The sequence below is a fragment of the Pteropus medius genome, unplaced genomic scaffold (genome assembly GCF_902729225.1).
Source record: "Pteropus medius unplaced genomic scaffold, Ma_sr-lr_union100, whole genome shotgun sequence".
NCBI lineage: Eukaryota > Metazoa > Chordata > Mammalia > Chiroptera > Pteropodidae > Pteropus > Pteropus medius.
In genome coordinates, this window is record NW_024340692.1 from 9,661,986 (window position 1) to 9,683,350 (window position 21,365).

The 21,365-nt window shown below is 33.5% G+C and overlaps 1 protein-coding gene and 1 pseudogene across 20 annotated transcripts in view; both read left to right on the forward strand.

Moving 5' to 3' along the window:
• Positions 1-21,365, forward strand: part of PTPRD (protein tyrosine phosphatase receptor type D) — a 467,045-nt gene that overhangs the window by 277,655 nt on the left and 168,025 nt on the right. For all 20 annotated transcript variants that reach the window (XM_039877795.1, XM_039878308.1, XM_039878028.1 and 17 more), the window contains 4 exons: positions 3,132-3,242; positions 6,634-6,903; positions 9,522-10,103; positions 19,079-19,212. In XM_039877795.1, the coding sequence (XP_039733729.1) occupies positions 3,132-3,242; positions 6,634-6,903; positions 9,522-10,103; positions 19,079-19,212 (1,097 nt within the window). The remainder of the gene's footprint in view (positions 1-3,131; positions 3,243-6,633; positions 6,904-9,521; positions 10,104-19,078; positions 19,213-21,365) is intronic.
• Positions 20,948-21,066, forward strand: LOC120593025 (uncharacterized; annotated as a pseudogene).

The following is a 21,365-nucleotide window of genomic DNA, read 5'->3' on the forward strand; positions in this document are numbered from 1 at the left end:
GTTTTCTCTGCCGTTTCTACATTTGAACTCATCCAAGTACCAAAGTCTAGTAAGTTTTGTCACATCTGCTTTCTTTTCACTGATACATAAAACACAGAAATGCTATCTCATGAGTAACCAGATGTATTTTTTTTAAGTCTTTTACAAAGTACCAACGAAAGGAGGGGATATTTATTGATATTCTTTTTATGTTATTGCGAGTGAGCATTTTCTACACATTAGCCACAGTAGTGTGCGCCCACACTGAAAATTTTTGAACTCTCCAGTGACTGGATCTACAGAAGTCTGCTTTTGGTGTAGACTCCAGCTTTTGCTGTTTTCTCTCTCTCTCTCCCCCCACTGCCCTTTTCTCCCTCTCCCATCCCCATCTAAGGTTTATTCTTTTGCTCTCTTTAGATTAAAATTAGAGATAATTCTAAATTTCTTAAGTTTTAGAGCCTGTCCCTAGTTAATTCACAGGGACATTTACTAATAAGCTGTTTACTTTAACATTGGTAGTAATATTGATATAGAATTCTAAGTTGTTTAACTGACTGTCTTCCCAGAATTCTCAGCTTTTGACCTGTCCTGTGATGTTAAAGCGTCTTGTTAACTGCCTCTTTTGCTTGTTGTCAGCAGAATTGTGTAGATTAGCATTCTGTTATTGTAAATAAAGAATTAATTATTCACATGTAACATAGATGATTTAGTATATAAAGCTTTAACTCTGAAAAATTTGTACCAAATAATAAGGAATATAATAATATTTTTATGCTGTCTTTCTTCTCTCCGTATTTAAATCTCCAGAATCTATTGGTAAGTGCTTAGTTCTGAAGCGCACTTCACCCCCCACTAATTTCCATATTCAGACTATTACTATTACTATATTATTAATAAAATGCATGGCATGCATTTTACTAACTGTCAGTGTAGACACCAGATCTCTGTAGTGGCGCGCACACGCACACATCCACAGAACTATTATCGTAAGAACACTGTATAAAAAATAAAATAGTACACAAGTTATATCACCCAAATGTAATATAGTAAGTAGCATAAGATATCTAGTCAACCGTGTTTGTTTTTAGTTAGTCTTTAGTATTTCCTATAACAGTATATATATATATGCATATCTATATATATACTTAAATAGAATAGCCCAGTATTTTTCTAAATTGTCTTTTAAAAATATTGTTTAGTCCTTTTTTTTTTTTTTTTTTTTTTTTTTTTAGAATATGAGGCATATACAATATAATTCTAACCCCATATGACCCCAGACCTAAGAACTCAGTTGCTTCTCTGAGAAAGGCAATGCTGCCTATTGTGGTCTTTGCCCTCTGTGGTATAATGCAACTTGCTTTTATGATCTAATAATACTATCTAATATATTCCTGTTTTACCAGTATAGTAATTCAAGTTTCTTTTAAGACCTTATTTAATTCTGTAAATCTAATTTAATTCTTCTCCCCAGCCCTAGCCTCCTTCTTCTCGTACTAATGCTTCTTCTTTCTAATCTTATTTGCATTCATATTATCCACCCAGGTGGTACACCAATAAGAGGTAAGAGTGCTGAACTAACGTTCACAGAATGATCTTACTCATTCTTTCTGTCCTTTCATCATTCTCATCTTTGTCCTGTTTTCAGAATCATTCCAATAATGTCCATCAACTGTTTTTTTTCTTTGTACTGTTTGGTTATGATCGGTGACTCTCATATTGTGACTTTTCCTTTCTTTTTCCTTTTTCTCTTTGTTTTGTTCATTTCTTTCTTTATGAAAATGATTATTTAAGTTGTGATATGCTTCAAAGAAAGCATATCCAGGTCTCTGGACCACAGACCAGTCACAGCGTACCATCTGTCCCTCTTTTTTTCCTTTTCTTCTTCTTCCTTTTTCCTTTTTTTTTTTTTTTTTTTTTTTTTTTTTTTTTTTTTTTTTTTTGTCCAACTGGAGAAAAAAAGATCATTTTTTTCTTCCTTAGCTGTTCTTGTTCTGGACCAAAGCCAAGATGGTCTGGAGAACAGTGGCAGACATGCAGAAGACAGCCTGGAACATCTGCTTTTTGTCTTTATCTTTCAAAAGGTTTTTGCTTTTGTTCTTCAATTCTTTTTTCTCTTAATGTCTTAAAAGTCAAAGAATGACTCCCCTTTCCACCTGATCACACTCGCCTACAACCTGACAGCAATGCTTTTTTCCCCCCACTTCTTTTTTTCTTGGATTACTCGCCTCTGGATTTTTGGATCTTCTGTCTTTCAGGCTATGGAAACAAAAGGTGCTCAGTATTCTTGGTGGTATGTGATATTGCTGGTTTTTTATACTTTGACTCAATGTTCATTTCTTTTATAATTCTTTTGTATTTTTCTTGGGGTTTTGTGACACCACACTGCTAATCCCACTGGTGGATTTTGATGGGTGTCTTAGGGGATCCGTCTCGAGGTCCTCAAGCAGTGGTTGGTTGGCTCTTCCTTGCTGGCATAGGCCGTGCTTTTTAACTTTTTCAAAACCTTCTAATTCAACTACTCTTTGTTTTTCAGCAGACGTAATTAATGATTGTAAGTCGTGGCAAACTGTCTTTCTTTTCTTAAAAATCTGCATGTCTTAAGGGAGTTTTGTTTCTTTAAGTAACATTTTCGTAATTTATAATGACTAATTTTAATTTTTTGCTTTGTGCAGCCTTTTTGTACTCGCTGCGTATTTTTGCCTTTCTTCAGCGGAAGACTTTCTTGAAAACCCGGCCTGGTTTTTTTTGAGCGTACCTATCTTTTGCGCCACTTTTGATACCAAAATGAAACAAAACAAAACCAAAAATTAATCTTTTGTTTTATTTAAAAGCCATACTTCCTTGAAGCAGTCTCACCCATCTTCATTTTATTAGTCTAGGAAATAAGAGTGTTAATTATGACTAGAATTCTTGCTTGGGGAAAGAGATATTGTTTGTTTCCTTATGCTAGCATTGATGATGTTACAAAAATAATCTCTATATGTTTTTCTCATCGCATCATTTTCTGTCTGTGCACCTTAGCAAGAGATTGAATCGACGTTGAGTGGACCTTCGCTTTGCAGGGCTTTTCATATTGTTAAGAGGTTTAGTTTTCTGAACTGAGAAAGCCTTCTCTGACCATCTCTTTGGCAATATATTTTATATCCATACAGGCGCCCTTCAGATCGAACAGAGTGAAGAATCTGACCAAGGAAAATATGAGTGTGTTGCCACCAACAGCGCGGGCACTCGCTATTCTGCCCCTGCCAATTTATATGTCAGAGGTAGGAGTGACATAACCCCGGCATCGTTTCTTCATTCAGGCTCAGGGGGAGTTGAGATACCCACAGGATCTGTGTTGTGATGTCAGTATTTAACAAGCTGATTTACTAATAGTTACAGTAGCTGAAGCATTTTAGTGACTAGAGATTAAAATTTTTAAATAGGTTGTTTAAAAAATTTCAAAATCATTAACCAGTTTTGAATAAAATCTATCCTGAGGCTTGAAATTTGTAAGTATATTTGCATTTTTACATTTTGATTTCTGTTTTTACTACATTGATTGATCTGTGCTTTGCATTTGTTTGAGGTTTTCTTCTCTTCTTTCTTTTTTCTGTTGCTGTTTCTCTTCTGTTTCCTTTTCAAACCCTGAGTTAATTGCTTGGTGTGCTACTAATCAGTTCTCTGTGCAACTCCAAGCATAAAGGTGTTTATGTCTTCAGGACCTCTACTGTGGTGCTGTAACAATAAAACTGCTAATTAAAAAAAAAAAAAAAGAAAAAGGTGCTACATGCAAATAACACAATTATATTTTCTTCTTTATACTTTATTTATAAACAGACTTATGCATGTGCATATGTCTATGCATATATATACACACACATACACACATTGTTTTAAAAATTTGACTTTCTGAAAAAGTTTATTCTTTTGATTACCATGGAATACTGCTTATATTTTTTAAAAAAAATATTAGTTGCCCTTGGGACAAGAATGAATGAGGATATATTCATATTTTCTTGTAAGTAATAGAAATGATTAAATTTTGAGCTTATGAATGGCTGTGCCTTTCATTTCAACTAGAAAGAAGTGTTTCTTTTTCCCTGGAGTTGTCAAAGCTGGTTCCTGTAGTTTTTTTGTCCAGTGAAAATGCTCTTATTTAAGGTCTACATGTCTATGAATAACCACAAAAGGTGTGGGTGGGGGTGGGAATAGATAAAAGACTGAGAGGGCTTTAAGTTGCAGTAGGATGGGTTCCCTTAGGAAAATATCTAGCTTGATTTTGAAATTTTTGTTTGAGATAATTTTGTTTCTGTGGGGATGTTTTTCTCTCTTGTTTCTCTGGAGTCTGGGGTGGGAGAATATGAAGAAAATTATTTCTTCTCCAAATTCTTTGATAGCCCCTTGATCCTTTTTCTCACAATGGTGACTTCCTTTGCTGCATGAGGCATGTGTACCTTCTTTAATGGAAAAATTTCAAAATGATGCTAGTTATTGTTTCTAATACCATGTTAGTCCATGAGGTATTGCTAACTTTTCAGCTGAGGTAGGAAGGATTAACTAGAGCAAATAAAAATGTTCAAGTAGCAGTTGAAAGCCTTGATATGGCCTTTTTACTCTCTCTGTGTTTCCCTTGTTTTTCTCCTTTCCTCATTTCATTGTGTTCTGCATCAAACCCCCTACATCCCTCAGAGCTGCGAGAAGGTTGGTGTGTTTTTTACTTTTTACCCACCTTACAAAACTATTAATTAAACCAATAACAAAGAATACAAATGAAATGAATGTAGCTGCATTGTGGTCTTCTTTTGGTTAATGGTATGTTTTAGCAGAGAATGCCCTGGCTATGGCTTCCGATGCTTGCTGGTGGTATCTAACTGTGATGCATGATGGGAGAGAATGTACCTGGGTGCATGGTAACTGGTAACACTTAACTCTCTCAGGTCCGGTGAATTTGGTCAGTGTTCCTGCTTTCCTTCCTGCTCCACTCTTCCCACCCCCTGTCCCACCTTTAATTTCTGTCTTTTACAAGGATGCCTGCTGCCCATAGAATGAATCTTTGTAGCTGTTCCCCTAATCCCAAGCATGAAGACTAAACTCTCCTTCATTTTTCTTGATATGTTCTTTGACACCTCAAAGTCTACAGTGGCTCCTGCTTGCTTTGTGTAACCTGTGAATTGGCTGCAGGAGGCATGCTTAGCTCTCTCGTTACTTCTCCTATGCCTGTCACTCACCCATGAGGCCATTGCAGCGAGCCCTCTTGAATCAACAGAGGTTTATCTCAACCTTAAGTGCAGCCAAAAAGTTAATGACAGAATTATTTACTTATTATCTTCTTGGGGTTATGAGGTTGTTTGTTTATTATTTATAATTTAAAAAATCACTTCTTTATTTGTTTTTAAGCTATACTCCTAATGATTATCTCTTGATCTAAAATACTCAAGGTGTAAGGTTTTGCCAATAAAAGCCCAAGATGAAACCTATATATCTCTTACTTTCTCCTTGTACCATGTCCGAGACACATGTACTTAAACACACATAAACGTGCAGATTATCTGAAGCAGGAACACTGAACTGTAGTTGCTTGGTAATTCTTTCTGTGTCATGTTGCTTTAATATGACCTCTTCTTTTAATGTCATGTCCCACTGTATGTTTTAGACACAGTGTCCCTCAATTTGAATGTAGGCATAACAAGCCTTTTACTAGATTTCGTTGTCATCATCTATGTTGTTTTACCTTGGCTATGAACTGAATGGAATCCTGAATGTGAAATACCCAGATCCCTTTCTAAATTTACAGTCCTTACCTATTACAACCTTATGAATCTAATATCTTTTTACTTTCAACCCTGTCATCCCCTAAATTCCTATCTCAATCCTTTTACTTTACTTCCTCCCTTTGTCTTTAGTCCTATTACCCTGTTATTTCTTCTGTCATTGTCGTCATGAATTCCAGCCTTTCTCCCATTGTCCTAAGCACGGGCCTTGAGACTTCATCTTGTGCATGCCTTGCATGACCCAATCCGGTATCTCTACTGGCGTTGGCTTTGTTTCTTCTTCTGTGACCGTAAATCGATATGTATATATATTTCTATGTTTGTTCCAGTTTTAGTGTGAGGTCTGGAGGCTGCATCTACTCTGAGTCTGAAAGCAAATAAAATGTACTTTCAGTATATTCTAGATGATGTTTTCCAGGGCTGGGATGTGACAGTGTGGTCCCACACATACATTCACAGCAACTGGAAGTGCACAGCACAGGTGTTGGCTTTGATACCCAATTTAAACCTGCTGGTGACCTTCCAGCCCCCTTTTCCGCATATACATAGATGCATAGAATTATTTTATATGCATGTATGTATATGTTTTTGTGTTTATCTTATGCATGATGTTTGTGTATTGTTAATCTGTAGATAGTTTCTTTGTGGGGCCCTTGTAGGTCTGAATCAACTTTTGTATAAATGTGTCTAAGATATCAGTGACTAAATAATTATATTTGTGTGTATGCACATACCATACTTGTACGGTTTGTATTATCCACAGTTTTTCTTTGTTCTGTTTTTGACAGTCCACAATATGTTCAATTGTTTAATCGTGTCTGTACAGTGCATGTCATGTGTTCAAAGAGCCATTTTTTCTTGCCTTGTATATTTTATCATCTTCCCTTGTGTTTTGTTCCAGTTCGCCGTGTCCCACCAAGATTCTCTATCCCACCCACTAATCATGAAATCATGCCAGGTGGAAGCGTTAATATCACCTGTGTGGCCGTGGGGTCACCAATGCCTTATGTGAAGTGGATGTTGGGGGCAGAAGATCTGACACCTGAAGATGATATGCCAATAGGAAGAAATGTCCTAGAATTGAATGATGTAAGACAGTCAGCAAATTACACTTGTGTTGCTATGTCAACACTGGGTGTCATTGAAGCAATAGCACAGATCACTGTCAAAGGTATGCTCAGTGGTTCATGCTTTGAGGGTCTGGCTACACTCAAGTTACCTGACTAATGCCTCTACAAAATCTATCTTTGGAATTTGAAAATGAATCAGTGTTTCAGATGTCACAGTGTAATCATACCTGTGGTATCATGTAAGATACACGTATCTATTGTAAGCAGTTTCTCTCTTAAAAGTATTGGCAGCCTAAGTAGCAATAATCATCAAAATGTTTAAAAACAGACTGGGCCCAGGCACTAACCAGCCCGAATGAAGAATGCTGGACACAATCAACCATTATGGAAGAACTGATATATACCAGTTTCATATTAATATAGAACCTCGATAAGAGCCACATGATAGAAGAATACAAATAAGTGTAAAAAGACAAAGGGGAAAAAAAGAATTGCAATTAACATGGTCAAATAATAGATGCTTTAAAAAGTTTTAATGGACCCTACCATTGAATATCAAAATGCAAGAGGATTTATATTGTTTTAGCTTTATGTTTTACCTTGCAATGAGGAAGTGCTCAAGAAATATTTTGTGCTTGAAATAAGAGAACTAAACATAATCACAGTACTATATTCCATGGATATATTTGAATCAAAGAAAAAGTAAGAATGTGAGGATACCAATTGTTTTTACCCAATGTTTATAGAATTCTAGAACATTTGCAAAATGGATCAGACTGAGGGTAACTTGAGGTTTCTGCAAATATCTGGAAGTACTGCAAAATGAACACAAATTAACTTCCCTTTCTAGGAAGTTTGATCCTAAGAAATGTAACACACATGTTACATTCTATATCTCTAACAAAGCAAATATATCAAATATATACTATATAAAACCAATAATGTGACATAAGAACAAAGGTACACACCATTGTCAACATTTAGTCATTTAAAATAGTAACATATTGTATATTCTTAACTATATTAATCATATTTATACTTATCTATACATTACAGATACTGTACAGTAAATGTGACATAGCAAAACTAATAAGATCTGTTAACTATCAGTAAACACACCTCTAATTAGAAATATTTTTACTTTAAAAATTCAGAAAGACATCTAGGGAAATTTTGGATCACCTACTTTCTTGAAAAATGTCAGGCCAGAATATTTAAACAAATGTCTTTTTATTATTTTCAGTAAAGTCCTTTGGTCAAATATTATTCTTCTATAGTTCTTAGAGTGATATGCAAATAGCCTTTCTCATAATAACCATTTCAGCTTTAAATATTTGAAGGTTTACTGAAGACCTTCAAAAATTCAAAGTCACGAGTCACAGTAAACTAATATCTTATTCTACTTCTTATCTTTATTTTCCTGACTATTGCTGTTTCCCTGCCCGCTCCACCTCAAAAATAAGTAAATAAAACATAAGAGTGGATCTTGAAGGCAAAAAGTGAATCAAAACAAATAGAGCGACTTGAAAAGAGTAAGAAAAATGGAAATCGACTCATTCAATCATTTAGCAATCCTTGAGAAAAACCTACTCAGTGCTAGCAGTGTTCTAGGTTATTGGGGACCCAACAGTAATCAAGTACAAGGCTGCTTCTCTTGAAAAGCTGCCATTCTAGGGAGTACTGTACTTTTTTCCTTTATGTTGACAAGGAAAAAGGTACTAAAGAGTTGGTTTATATGAGGATTGCCTTCTGACTTTTCTCCAAAAAGTCAGATGGATTCTCTCCTAATAACTCTTTCAGAATCATTGTCCTGGGTAAGGTATTTAAATGTGAGGTCACCAATGTAGATGGATTGTATTCTTAATTAGTAGCATTTTGAGTTGTGTTCTGCTAAAATGAAAAATAAATTGGATCTCTAAGGTGAATTGAATTGCAAATATTTATTATGTAGCTATTATCTCAAATATTACTGATGTCAGATATAGAATACATATTATGACAATAAAATACTTTAAAAGAGATTTGTGAATATGATTTAATTTAGTAGCTTTGGCATTTTTTTAATATAAAAGTTAGATTATAAGAAAATTATAGTAATGTTACCTATGTCTTACAACTGGAAAACAATATGGATATTATTCTTCGATAGCATTTTAATACCAATTCAATATATTCCAGATTTGTCCAACATTTATTGGTATTTAGTTATATAATTTATTTCTTGAAGCAAGGGTCTAATTGACCAAGCTAATAATAATAATAACAATAATAATAATAATAATAATAATAATAAAATAATTTCAACTAATGTTTTTTGAGGATGCCAGATATATTCTAAGGGCATTACTGGATTAGCTCATTAGTCTTTACAGTAAACTCGTGAAATAGAGTTACCCAACTATATAATTCCAATAACACGGGTTTTTTTTTCCATTTTTCACATGAGAAAACTAAACCAAAGAGAGGTTAAGCAACACATCCAAGATCACATAGCTAATAAGTGGTAGATTTGGACACAAGCCCCAAAATACAGTGCGATGATGCCTGTCTGGTAACGGAATTTGTCACCTATGCTTGTCTTACTGTACTTTTCTGACCAATTAGAAAACTATTTCATGCTATAATATCATCCAGTCAAATATTTAGTAGGCACATAATTCCGTCTTCCCAATAGAGTTTATGATGGGTGGTGACTGTCTCTTTTTTTCCTCCCTGCAAGCCTTACCCAAACCTCCAGGAACTCCTGTAGTGACAGAGAGCACAGCCACAAGCATCACACTGACCTGGGACTCTGGGAACCCTGAGCCTGTCTCTTATTACATCATTCAGCATAAACCTAAAAATTCTGAGGAACCTTATAAAGAAATTGATGGAGTGGCAACCACACGCTACAGTGTTGCTGGACTTAGTCCCTACTCGGATTATGAATTCAGGGTTGTTGCTGTCAATAATATTGGACGGGGGCCTCCCAGTGAGCCTGTACTAACACAAACGTCAGAGCAAGCACCGTCCAGCGCCCCACGGGATGTCCAGGCGCGGATGTTGAGTTCAACCACCATTTTGGTACAATGGAAGGAACCCGAGGAGCCCAATGGGCAGATCCAAGGGTACAGAGTTTATTATACAATGGATCCCACTCAGCACGTCAACAACTGGATGAAACACAATGTAGCTGACAGCCAGATCACTACTATTGGCAACTTAGTGCCCCAGAAAACATATTCTGTCAAAGTCCTGGCTTTTACCTCAATTGGAGATGGTCCTCTTTCAAGTGATATACAAGTCATCACTCAGACAGGAGGTAAGTCTGGTTCTGGATGGGGAGTAGGAAAGGAGGAAGGAATTGGTGCTAACAGGTGGCAAGGAGAAAAATGAAGAACAAAAATAATATAAATTTTTAATTTTTGAGACTTAGAGTTTCTAAGAGAAGGGTTAAGATAAAGGTATCTGGAAAGGAAACAGGCAGACTTACCTGAAAGACTAAATAATAGTTCGAAGTACAAGGATGCATTGAGCATCCTTTCTTTTAATTCGTACCCAAATGACTTGAACACTTTTCTGCATAGATGGATGAATGTGTCCTCCATGCAGCATTTTGAAAATAAAAGAACTCTGTCTCTGCTTTTTTATACTAGTGACTCTGATAGAATAGTCACTAAAATAATTTGTGAAAGATTTGATGGTTCAGCATAAAGTTAAAAATAAAACCATTTGTCAAGGGGCCTTGGATATTTAAATGGCTTATATTTGCCAGGAAGCTACTTCTTAAAAATAAATATTCTCTTAATGGCTTTTAGATTTTGTTTTCTTTGTATGGCCTTAGAGGTGAAGAAAGATAGTTACCAAGATCTAAGATAAAACTCTGGGGCTTGATTCACCCACTTTAGTGAGTATTAGACAGACGCCAAACTACTTTATGAAGAAAAACTTGGCCCTGCCAGTGGTTTTATTTTAATAAAGGGATATCAAAACTCTATGGTCTTTGATTCAAAGTGACCAATTTTGCCTGGGCTGGAAATATAACAGCAGCTTTCTTCTTGAACTTCTGAGAGCTGTTCGTTTGACATATTTTGTTGGTGCCTTTTAAACTTCCATTAATCTATGAGTGACCCATATCAATGGTTTGTTATGATAATTTACGTATTATTGGAGAAATGTATTACTGGAGATAGTATCTATAATCTATAGGTGTGTAACTCTTAGATAACCTTGGGGATGAATTAACACATTCTTAGGTGTCGTAACTAATAAACTTTTTTAATCACTGACTTGTTTTCATGTCATGGGCTTTATAAATCATATGACTATGTTTACCTATTTGCCCTGGCTGCTAAATCTCAGAACATATTTACAGCCTGCCTGGCTTTATTTTCATATCGTTCTTATTGGTTTGTTCATGGATTTATTTTTTTCTCTACTAGTATGAAAGATAAATATAAAAATATATTTTACCACGATTACCCTAAAAATCATCCATAAATTTTCCCGACTTGACTTTTACAGTTCTGTATTTATTTGCTATATTAACTTATAGGAAAATACTATAGATTAATTTTTCATAAGTTTCTCAACAGAAAATATAGAAATCTGTGAATCTTGTTCTTTGACTTGATTAAAAGTCATCAACTATTATAAGATTATTTTATATTATACTACTTGAGCAGCTCAATTACCATTAAGAGATACAAGAAAGTATATGAGAAGAATATATTCCTATAATCCACTTTTAGTTTTTCTGATTTTTCAGCTATGATATTTTAAAAATCCCTGGTCTTGGAGTGACATAACCAGGGTTTGAATCCCAATCTACCATTTTTAGCTCTGCAACCTGGGACAAGTTACTTCTCTGAATTTTAGTTTTCTCATCTGAAATAATAACCACCTTATAAAGATTAGAAATTCTATTTGCTTCCTAGGGCTACTGTAACAAATACATTTACTGGGTGGTTTAAACAACAAGTGTTTGTTGTCTCTCAATTCTAGAGGCTAGAAGTCCAAAATCAAGATGTCAGCAGAATTGGTTCCCTCTGAGAACTGTGAGGAAGGTTTCAAGACTTTATTCTAGCTTCTGGTGGTTTGTTGTCAATCTTGGCTGTTCCATGGCTTGTTAGAAGCATCATCTTGATCTCTGCATTCATTGTCACATGTCATTCTCCCTCTGTGCTTGTCTCTGTGTCCAAATATTCACTTTTTTAAAGGATACCAGTCAAAATGGATTAGGGCCCAACCTAGTGGTGTCATTTTAACTAAATACGTCTACAGCAACCCTATTTCTACATCTTGAGGTTCTGGGGCTTAGGAATTTAACATAAATTTTTGTGGGACACACTTAAACCCATAGCAGGGCTATCGATTTTGTAAATGGACAGAAACATCTTATAACTTGATGATAACATATAATCATCATCATAATACTAACAGCTGAGATATGTTAGGCACTCTGCTATAAACTTCCATGTATTAATTCTTACTACCCAAATTAGGCAGATGTGAAATTATCCTACTTGCCAATGAGTAAACTGAGGATCATAGATAAAAATTTCAGGAACTTGCTTTGGGTCATGAGGTTAGTAAGTGGGAAAGCAGAATTTAAATCTCGGTACCCTAGATAACTTTTAAGCACCAATATCTTTCAAAATAATAATTTTCTAATGTGCTAGTGCTAGTTTTAGTGACTACTAGGTCATTGTGTGCTCTAGGTGCTCGATAAACAAATAGAGACAGGAAACACAGTATGTCATTAATTCATATCTTTAATAATGACATAGAATTTACTTCTGAAATATTTGAAGTGGCTATTAGAGCATCCCAGTACAAAAGTATATTAAGCCACTTAAATATGAAAAAATAAGTTTATCTGAAAGAACTAGAATAAATACCTTTTTTCATAGAAAGTTATTATACTCAATCACTAAATTTGGTTTTCTAACCACAGATTTAAACATAGAAATCTTTCATGTTTCATTACTTTCTTTTTTGATGACAGTAGGATTTAGGCTATCTAAGAAACCAAATAGTTCCTGGAACTAAATTCAGCCCAAACCTAAGAATTCTTGAGAATTATGAGAATCCTGTATTTAGAACATGGAATAATAGACAGTAATGCCTTTGGTCACAGTTTATTGAAAGATACAGAACTGATGTTAAATAGGCCATATTTTGATTTTCTGTCTTACCAGTGGGCATAATGTAACATAAATCATAACTCAATGAAAGTAGTATTATAACAGGGGCAAATGAGTTAATGTGATCCAAGGACTCTGAACTTAGAAAAATCTAGGCGAATGGGTCACAGATGCATTAGAATAGTTGTTTCCAATCTCCATTAGACTTTAAGATATTTCCAAGAATCTTCCATAATAGTTGTACTTTTAATACCCATTGATTGAGAAGATATGTGACTTTTAATACCCAATGATTGAGAAGATATATGATGACATAATGACTTGCGCCTGCCAAGATCAATAGGCTAAGAAAACCTTCCAAAATAGCACAAATGATTTGATCTGTTCTCTAGGCTTAATTAACAAAGGCCATTTGATGTTAGTGGACAACTGCCAAATACAATGATGTTCGTTCTGATATAATTAATGCTGAGCTGCTCCTTTTTCTTGTTGCTGACTTGCTAATTCTTAGGATCATTGCTAGGCAAAGACATAAACCATTATAAAATATTCTTTTTAAGAGGTTATATAAAATTTAAGGACATGATTACTTTCACTGCAATTTTATCTTTTCTCAACCTATGAAAATTTACTAATCAATAATGTGTAAGAATTTCTCAAGCGTATTTTAATTTCATATACACAGAAAGGTAAAATTTTGTCTTTTACATTGGAAATGTGTTCATTTTATTTTATTGTATTTAATTCCTTGACACTAATATCTCAATTTTTGTTTAAAATAAGACTCTGAAGGAACAGTATTTAGTAACAGTGATTTTAAAAGGGAAATTATCACATTTGATCTTATTTAAGATTGCTGTCACCCGTAATAATATAAATGGAGGATTCATGTAAATTGATATATTTCTGATAATATAGAAAATCAAAATATTCATTTTATTGTCAATAATATTTCCCCTTAAATACAAATATCAATATAATTGAAGATATTAAATAAACTTTAAATAATTTTAAATGTGAAAAAATTTAAGATGATTATTTTCTAGAAATATGGGTTAACCTTCCAAATTTTCCAAATTTTAACTTCTGGCATTCTAGTCACTTACAACTAGTTCACCTTGAAACTATGTGGAAGATATGGTAGTTTATAAGAGAAATATTAATATTGTTCTAGAAGAAGATCTCCACTATTAGCTAACACATTTGGAAAGGATATTTTCTTATATAGTTTTCTCATAGAGATAATTATAATGAAATCTTTGAGTAACTATACTTTATTTTAAGAAGTACAGATAAAACTGATAAATGAAATAAATTTTATCTTAAAAATAATACACTATAAAAAATGTCATTTGATGTTGATGGAAGCATTCTAAACCTGTTAAATCCTAATGTCTTATTTTCTGAACTTTAGAAAACATATCTGACCTCTAATTCTTCTATATACTTAATATATTCTTGGGAAAAGTCTACTGATTTGTATTTGTGTATCTTAATAATATAAGTCTTTGGAAGAAAAGAATTATATATTTACTAAGTAAATACTAATGGGTAGTATCAACTTTAAACATTTTGAAGAAGGTAATTCTACAAATTCTGGCATTGCGAAATTATTATAATGTAAACCTATGACAGTTAGAAATATTGTGCTTTAGGTGTCCAGAACTTCATGAATCACTTCATTAGTGTAAGTCAACAGGCCTGTATCAGCAAACTAAAATAAGACTGACTCCCAATAACCAAAATTATGAGCCCAATTTAAATGCTTTCTCTAAATGGTTTTAGCAATGAGGAAGGAGCTCTGGATCTAAATTTAATAAAATTTAACATTTTCTTATTGATGTTTAATGACAGGTCAGAGTAAGATTTGTGCCTCTGCTTGTGTATTGGGTACCTATTTTGTCAATGATATATTTGTGGCACTTACAAATCAGATTCTTTGTTTTGAATTTTGTTTTGTTTTATTTCGTTTTACTTCCACTATAATTCTGGTTGTTGCTTTTATTGTTGTTATTATCATTTATCAATAAGGTAGATATACACATTTAAAAATATGTACCTTATTAAAGTACTACACATTTTACCAATAATGGGTTTTCTAGTCTCTTCGGTAATATTTCATATTTATAAATGGCTAGATGAAATTTTTGTTTAGCCACTTAATATTTGCTACTCTTTTTCTTTTAAGAGATATTCCCTAAATTTTACTCAAATGTTGATCTCTTCGAATATCAACATTTTAGATGACATGCATATTTTTCCTTTATTTCTAATTCATTCTCCTTTCTCTGTCTTTGAAGTGCCTTAGATATTTATAGAGTATAATAGTGGTACTACTCAAATACTTTACATTTATCAATGGGATTATAATCTTATTTTAGGGAAATGATAATTCATATTTGTATATCCTTGTGAACATTAAATAAGTAAATCAAGAAAAATATACCATTAACACCACTTCACAGAATATAACCATTTCTTATGAGTAATTTAAAAAAATAGTTTGTATTTCTACTTTTATTTCCTCTTTTTACATTTACATTCTAAATTTGGTTTATGGTCAATATTATCATATTTCCATTTTTAAGGTATAATAATTGGATTTAAGATTCCAGATGGGTTCTTTCCATTTGCCCATGAATTACTCAGAATTTCAGATTTTTATCATGAAATTTATGTTCAGGTAATTGTTGAGGGAAATAATGCAACACGGAAAAATCTCTTAAATAAAAATAAAATAGACTTAAACGAACAAGAGGTAAGTGAATGCCAGTAACTTTGAAGTATAAAGACTCTAAGAGTATTAAAAAAATTATGTGTATGTGTGACGGGTGGGGAGAAAATGCAAATATAAATGTTAATAAACCTCTGTAGCCACAATGTTTGGTATAAAAATCCAGTTGACAGATGATGAAGTATTCCCTATGTCTCCAAGCACAGAAAATAAATATAACAATTTGGAGTCCCCTAAAGTGTTTTCTCAAATACATATATTATCATCATTAGACCTAATATGTTTGGGGAATGTAAAAATAAATCCATTAATTTCACTTCTCTCTTTTTTATTTTCCTTTGAAGCCTCAGCTTTATTGTAGTTGTTTCAACTATAACTAAATGACCTTGAGGAAGCAATATCTGTAGGTGAACTCTCAAATCCCAAGAAAGTCTGAGTAGTAGCACCTTAAAGCATTCATGAGCAAAGACCCTGATATGAAAAGATCTTTTAAAGCACTGGTCCATATGCTGGATTTCACCTGTAGATACATTTTGCCCCATTCAGTGTTTTTGAGTTAATTTCACTTAATTCAATTTCCAGTTGTTAAAAACTGAAAGATAGAAGATTCACTGTCAACTTCTGCTGAAAACTCAGAAACTTGGGCAAGACTTGGCCCATATTCCACAAGGCAGCAGTTTCCTGATGCTGAACCTTATCAGCTCCTTCGGGTGGGCCAGGCATTCTCCAGCCGATCCCAAGCCTCACATGGCTTCTACACTCATCTAAGCAATTTTCCTGACACCTATAGGCATTTATGTTACTAGAATCTAGTAACTTAAATTACCCTCCAAATTATTTCAAAAGAAAAGGATGGTGGAAGCAGAAGAAGAGAGCCCTTTAAACATTAGGTGCAGAGACCTACCATTAAGTCATCTGGCCACTACTTACTTTGTCCAAGAATATAATGGACAGTAAATCCTCTAAGACACTGGTATGCCTATCTGATTCATTATTTAGAAGAAGAAGGTCCTTAATAGAACCAAACAGAATTAGAGGATCAGGTGAAGTTTGTGTCACTAAACGAGGATGAAGCATTGAGACCTACCGGGAATTCGTTCAAGTAAAATTAAAAGCAAGAAAGTAAACAGTTTAAATAAGAAAAATTTAATTAAATTTCCAAGATGTTTTCAATCAACGTCACTTATTTTATTATTAGCGTTAGGCAAGGAGAAAACACGTAACAAGCTATTGTACTAAGGAGCCCTTCAATACTGTCTGTTTTTGATTCCTGACAATACTGTCCTCCAGTTTGATTTAAGTTCAGAGTTATCACAAGGATTTCTTCTTCCCCAGACTTGTGGAAGTTGGGGAAAAGGCAAAAAGGAATAAAACTAGAGAAAAAGAAGTGGCTGTACAGATATGTGTGTATGTATTTGTGGGTGTGTTTGAGGCTGAGAAACCCTCTCATCATCTTAGAATCCAATCATAATTTCTCCATCTTCCTGATTGTTCTTGACTTCCATTGTTGCTCCTTTCAGTACTTTTGGTGTTTCCCTTTTAGAAGTAATACATTTGCTATTTGCTTTGCTATTTGCCTGTTTATTTTTATTTCTCTCTGTTTCTCCTTCTCTTGCTCTTGATATTTTTTTTATCTTCTTTTGTCTCCATCTTTCAATCTGAATTATTGTGTTAGGTCACCCACTGGGCAGGTACTTTAAAAAAAAAAATACCCTGTTCAGAACATATATTCCCAGAGGCATTAAATTAATGAGTATCTCAAGGCCTGTGATATAAAAAGAGAGAAGAGATGAATGCAATTAGAAATATGAAGCACTGACTATTGGTGGCCTTAAGCATCAGTCCTAACATGAATGTGCACATGCATAAGATACACACACACACACACACACACACGCACACACACAGAGAAAGAGTCTGACTCACAGGTTATCAGAGCAGACAGTGGAATAAAATGATAATTAGGGATCTTAGAAACCAATCTGCTAGATCCCTCTAGACTTTAATCCCTTTTTAAACAACAAGCAGTTTTAAAATCATACTCCAGAGAGATGATTACAAAAGAGAAAGAAAGTAATACATTTTGGTTTTTTGAACTTATAAAAATGATGATTCAAGTACTTAAGAAATCGATGTCATATATCAGCTACCGGTTACATTAATTTATATGTTTTTCAATGTTTATGCTTATTTGCAGAAAGTACTTTAGATGATCTTTTTCCCTCTGGTGTGAAGTACATATCATTGTTCTTGTTTTTTTATTAAATACACACGGAATTCTCACATGAACTTTTGGGGATAGGAATATATGTTTAGTTATTAGACTTTGAAACATGCCACAATATCAAGGGTAATGATCAAATTCTTTAACAGCCAGCAAAGCTTGGGTACCAATCAGAGCAGACACTGTTCAAGAATAATGTGAAGTTTGCTGTGCTAGCAATGCTCTGAAGTCCATTAGCCTTGTGAATAATGGTTAGAGGACCTGATGGGAATTAGGTGTTAACCAAGGATTGGGGGTCAGTAAACTTATTGTAAAATAACATTCGAGTAAGGTGTTTTCAACTAGATAGATGTCTCATTTGTTACTACATCTTATATATAGCTCTTCCAAATTCTCTATTGCATGGGTAATATGACTAATATGAGAATTATGGAAGACCTTTGATAAATTACTATATTTCTGATAATAAGTGTATTCTATAAACTTTTTAATTTGTGTAGTAATTTAGCTCCCTCTCACTAGGGACAATATTAAGTTTATATTAGATCTAATATATTAAGTCATTTCGGGGTTAGAAGTAATTATTTGTAAGTGATAGCTTTTTATCTCCTTTTTCACCTCTTTCTTAAAACATGGGTTGGTAATAAAAACTGCTAAGTGATTCTGGTTGCCTGTAGGTTCTATTAATGCAGTGAAGGTGGAATTTTATAAACCTAATTGGAAATAATTTTGAAAGTTATATACAGTGCTAGAGAGTAAGTTTCCACTCAGTTACAAAATAGCAATAACTTTTATAAATTTAGCCCTGATTATGATTTAGGCAATATTTATTGCAAGTGCATCATTTAAATCATTTCATTGATCACTTACAACAATATTATGAAGTAAATAATTTCATTACTCTTAAAATTGAATTCAGAGCCTGATATATTTTACATTTGCTAGTTCTGTATCTTGTATAAATATTATACCACCCAAGGACATGGACAGAATTCATAATATCATTCTTTTCCTTGAAGGAGGAAAATGGGCTTTATATATACAAATTAATTTGGACAATGTAAGAGACCTAGCTCTCCATTAAGCTGATACATGTAGACACGTTTTGAAAGGTTTAAACAGATGTACTAATGAAAGAACATATGAATATTTATGGTGATGGTAAACTCAATTCTTTGACTCCCTGTTTTTAGTACCAGGGCAGCCACTAAACTTCAAAGCAGAACCCGAGTCTGAAACAAGTATTTTGCTCTCTTGGACACCTCCACGGTCAGACACCATCGCCAACTATGAACTGGTCTACAAAGATGGGGAGCATGGAGAGGAGGTAGGACTGTGCTTCTCACCTTTGTAATTAATCACTACACTAAAGCACTGCTCTACTTTAGTGTACTTGCCCAACTTCTTTTGAAAGGCCAGATATTTCCAGAGGACCTTCATAGAAAGATTTATTTATCAAAAGAGAAACTTGACAAAAAAAAATCACGATATTTGGAGACTTGTTTGGGGAGGGGAAAAAGAATAGCTATTGTTTCTATTGGAACTATTGTTTATTCTGATTTCCAAGTTACTTGTGGAAGTATCAGATTATAAAAGAATATACCCTATGAGACGTGGGGACCTCTTTTTTTTTCTTCTGCATTAAAGTACATTAATCACTGTAAACATATAACTAAGCTCCAAGACTTAGTTATATGTTTACAGTGACTTTGGATATATGAATTTGCCCAAACTGGTTTTAGAAAAAGATGCAGCATCACAAATGTTTATTTGTATACCAAAAATTATTTGATATGAATATGAGTATATATAAAGTTTGAGTATATTATGAAAATAAAATAACAGTAGATTATAGAAGGCTGGAAATTGTTGATAGTTACTGAAACGAGAAACAAAAATCAAAATATGTATATTATCAGGCACTGTTCTAAGGGTTTCACATATATTAACTCATTCAATCCTTACAACAGTGCTATGAGTCAGCCTCTATTAATCAGTTTCACGTAGAACAAAATGGAGACATAGAAAAAAGTTAAATAATTTGCCCAAAATCTCACACTACTGAATGGCAAAACTAGAATTTGAATCGAGGGAGTTTTCAGAATTTGTGTTCTTAACCATTAGGGTACACTGCCCAATGGGTACACTGAATAGATTATAGAAATCAGTATTAAGATTCATCTCACATTTCCAGAAAGGGAATATATGATTCTTTTGTTATTGTAAATTTCAATAGAGCATGTTTAGACAAAAATGCTACTGAAACTGTATGAAAATTCAGTCCATATAAGCCATTTTATTTTACCTCTTTGCATTCTTTATCTTAAAAAGACTTTCACAAAACTAAACAGCCCCTAAGATCTAACAAGGAACACCTTTTTAAAACATGAACATACTAAATGAACTATTATCAATTAAATTGTGGAACATCACTTTAAAAGCTATAATTAATATGTTACTGTAAACGTCTATTTTATTTCATTTGTTTGAATTGAGCAGAATCTCCAAAGACCAGCTTCTAAATGCAACGCTTTTAGATTTAGCTAATAAAGCCAATGTAAGTTAATAACTTAAAAAGTTATATAATTAAAATGCTGATATAACTTAAAATACTGATGTTACAATTATTGGTCTTTTAATGAGACAAATTAGCATTCAGTTATTTTATATCCTTATGACTACCTAACTGAGAAACAAAATAAAAACAGTGAAGAAAGTGGCAGTTTTTTGAGAATGCTACGGACGCTTGAACATTGATAGACCAATGCTGCTTTACAATTGTTTGTTTAGAGAATCCCTTTTATTTCTTATTGTTTGGTAAATCTAAAAAAATTTAAAGCTTTTGTATTTGCAAGTCAGAACACCCTAGGGATGTTTTCTCTGATTTTATATTTGAATTCTTCTTGACTGTTTTCTCTTTGTGTGAACAACAAACATTCATGAAAAGCTTTAAGATTATTTATGCCATTACTAGATTACATATTTTAAGGTTTACTACAGGCTAATGTTCAATCTGAGATTGATTACCCATAAACAGCTATAGCTGTCTAAAAAGCAAAGGCATCTACGGCCATGCCATCCTGAACAAGCCCGATCCCCTCTGAACGTGGAAGCTAAGCAGGGTCGGGCCTGGTCAGTACTTGGATGGGAGACCACCTGAGAAGACCAGGTACTATAGGCGTATTAAATAAAAAATAAGGGATTGTAAGACAACAAGGGCCTTGCAATCTGTGAGGTCAACCAAGGATTGCCTCGCCTAAAAAAAAAAAAATGCAAAGGCAAATTTCAAGCATGAAAAGTAATTATAACATTTGATTAAAGAAACCTTATTTCAAAAGTCTTTTATGATAAAAGTTATAGAAACGTTTGTAATTTTTTTTCCAGATGTAGACTGTATTCACAAAGAAAGGAAGTTTTTTTCGTTTTATTTTTAACTTTTTATATATTTTTTTAAATTAAATTTATTGATGTGACATTGTT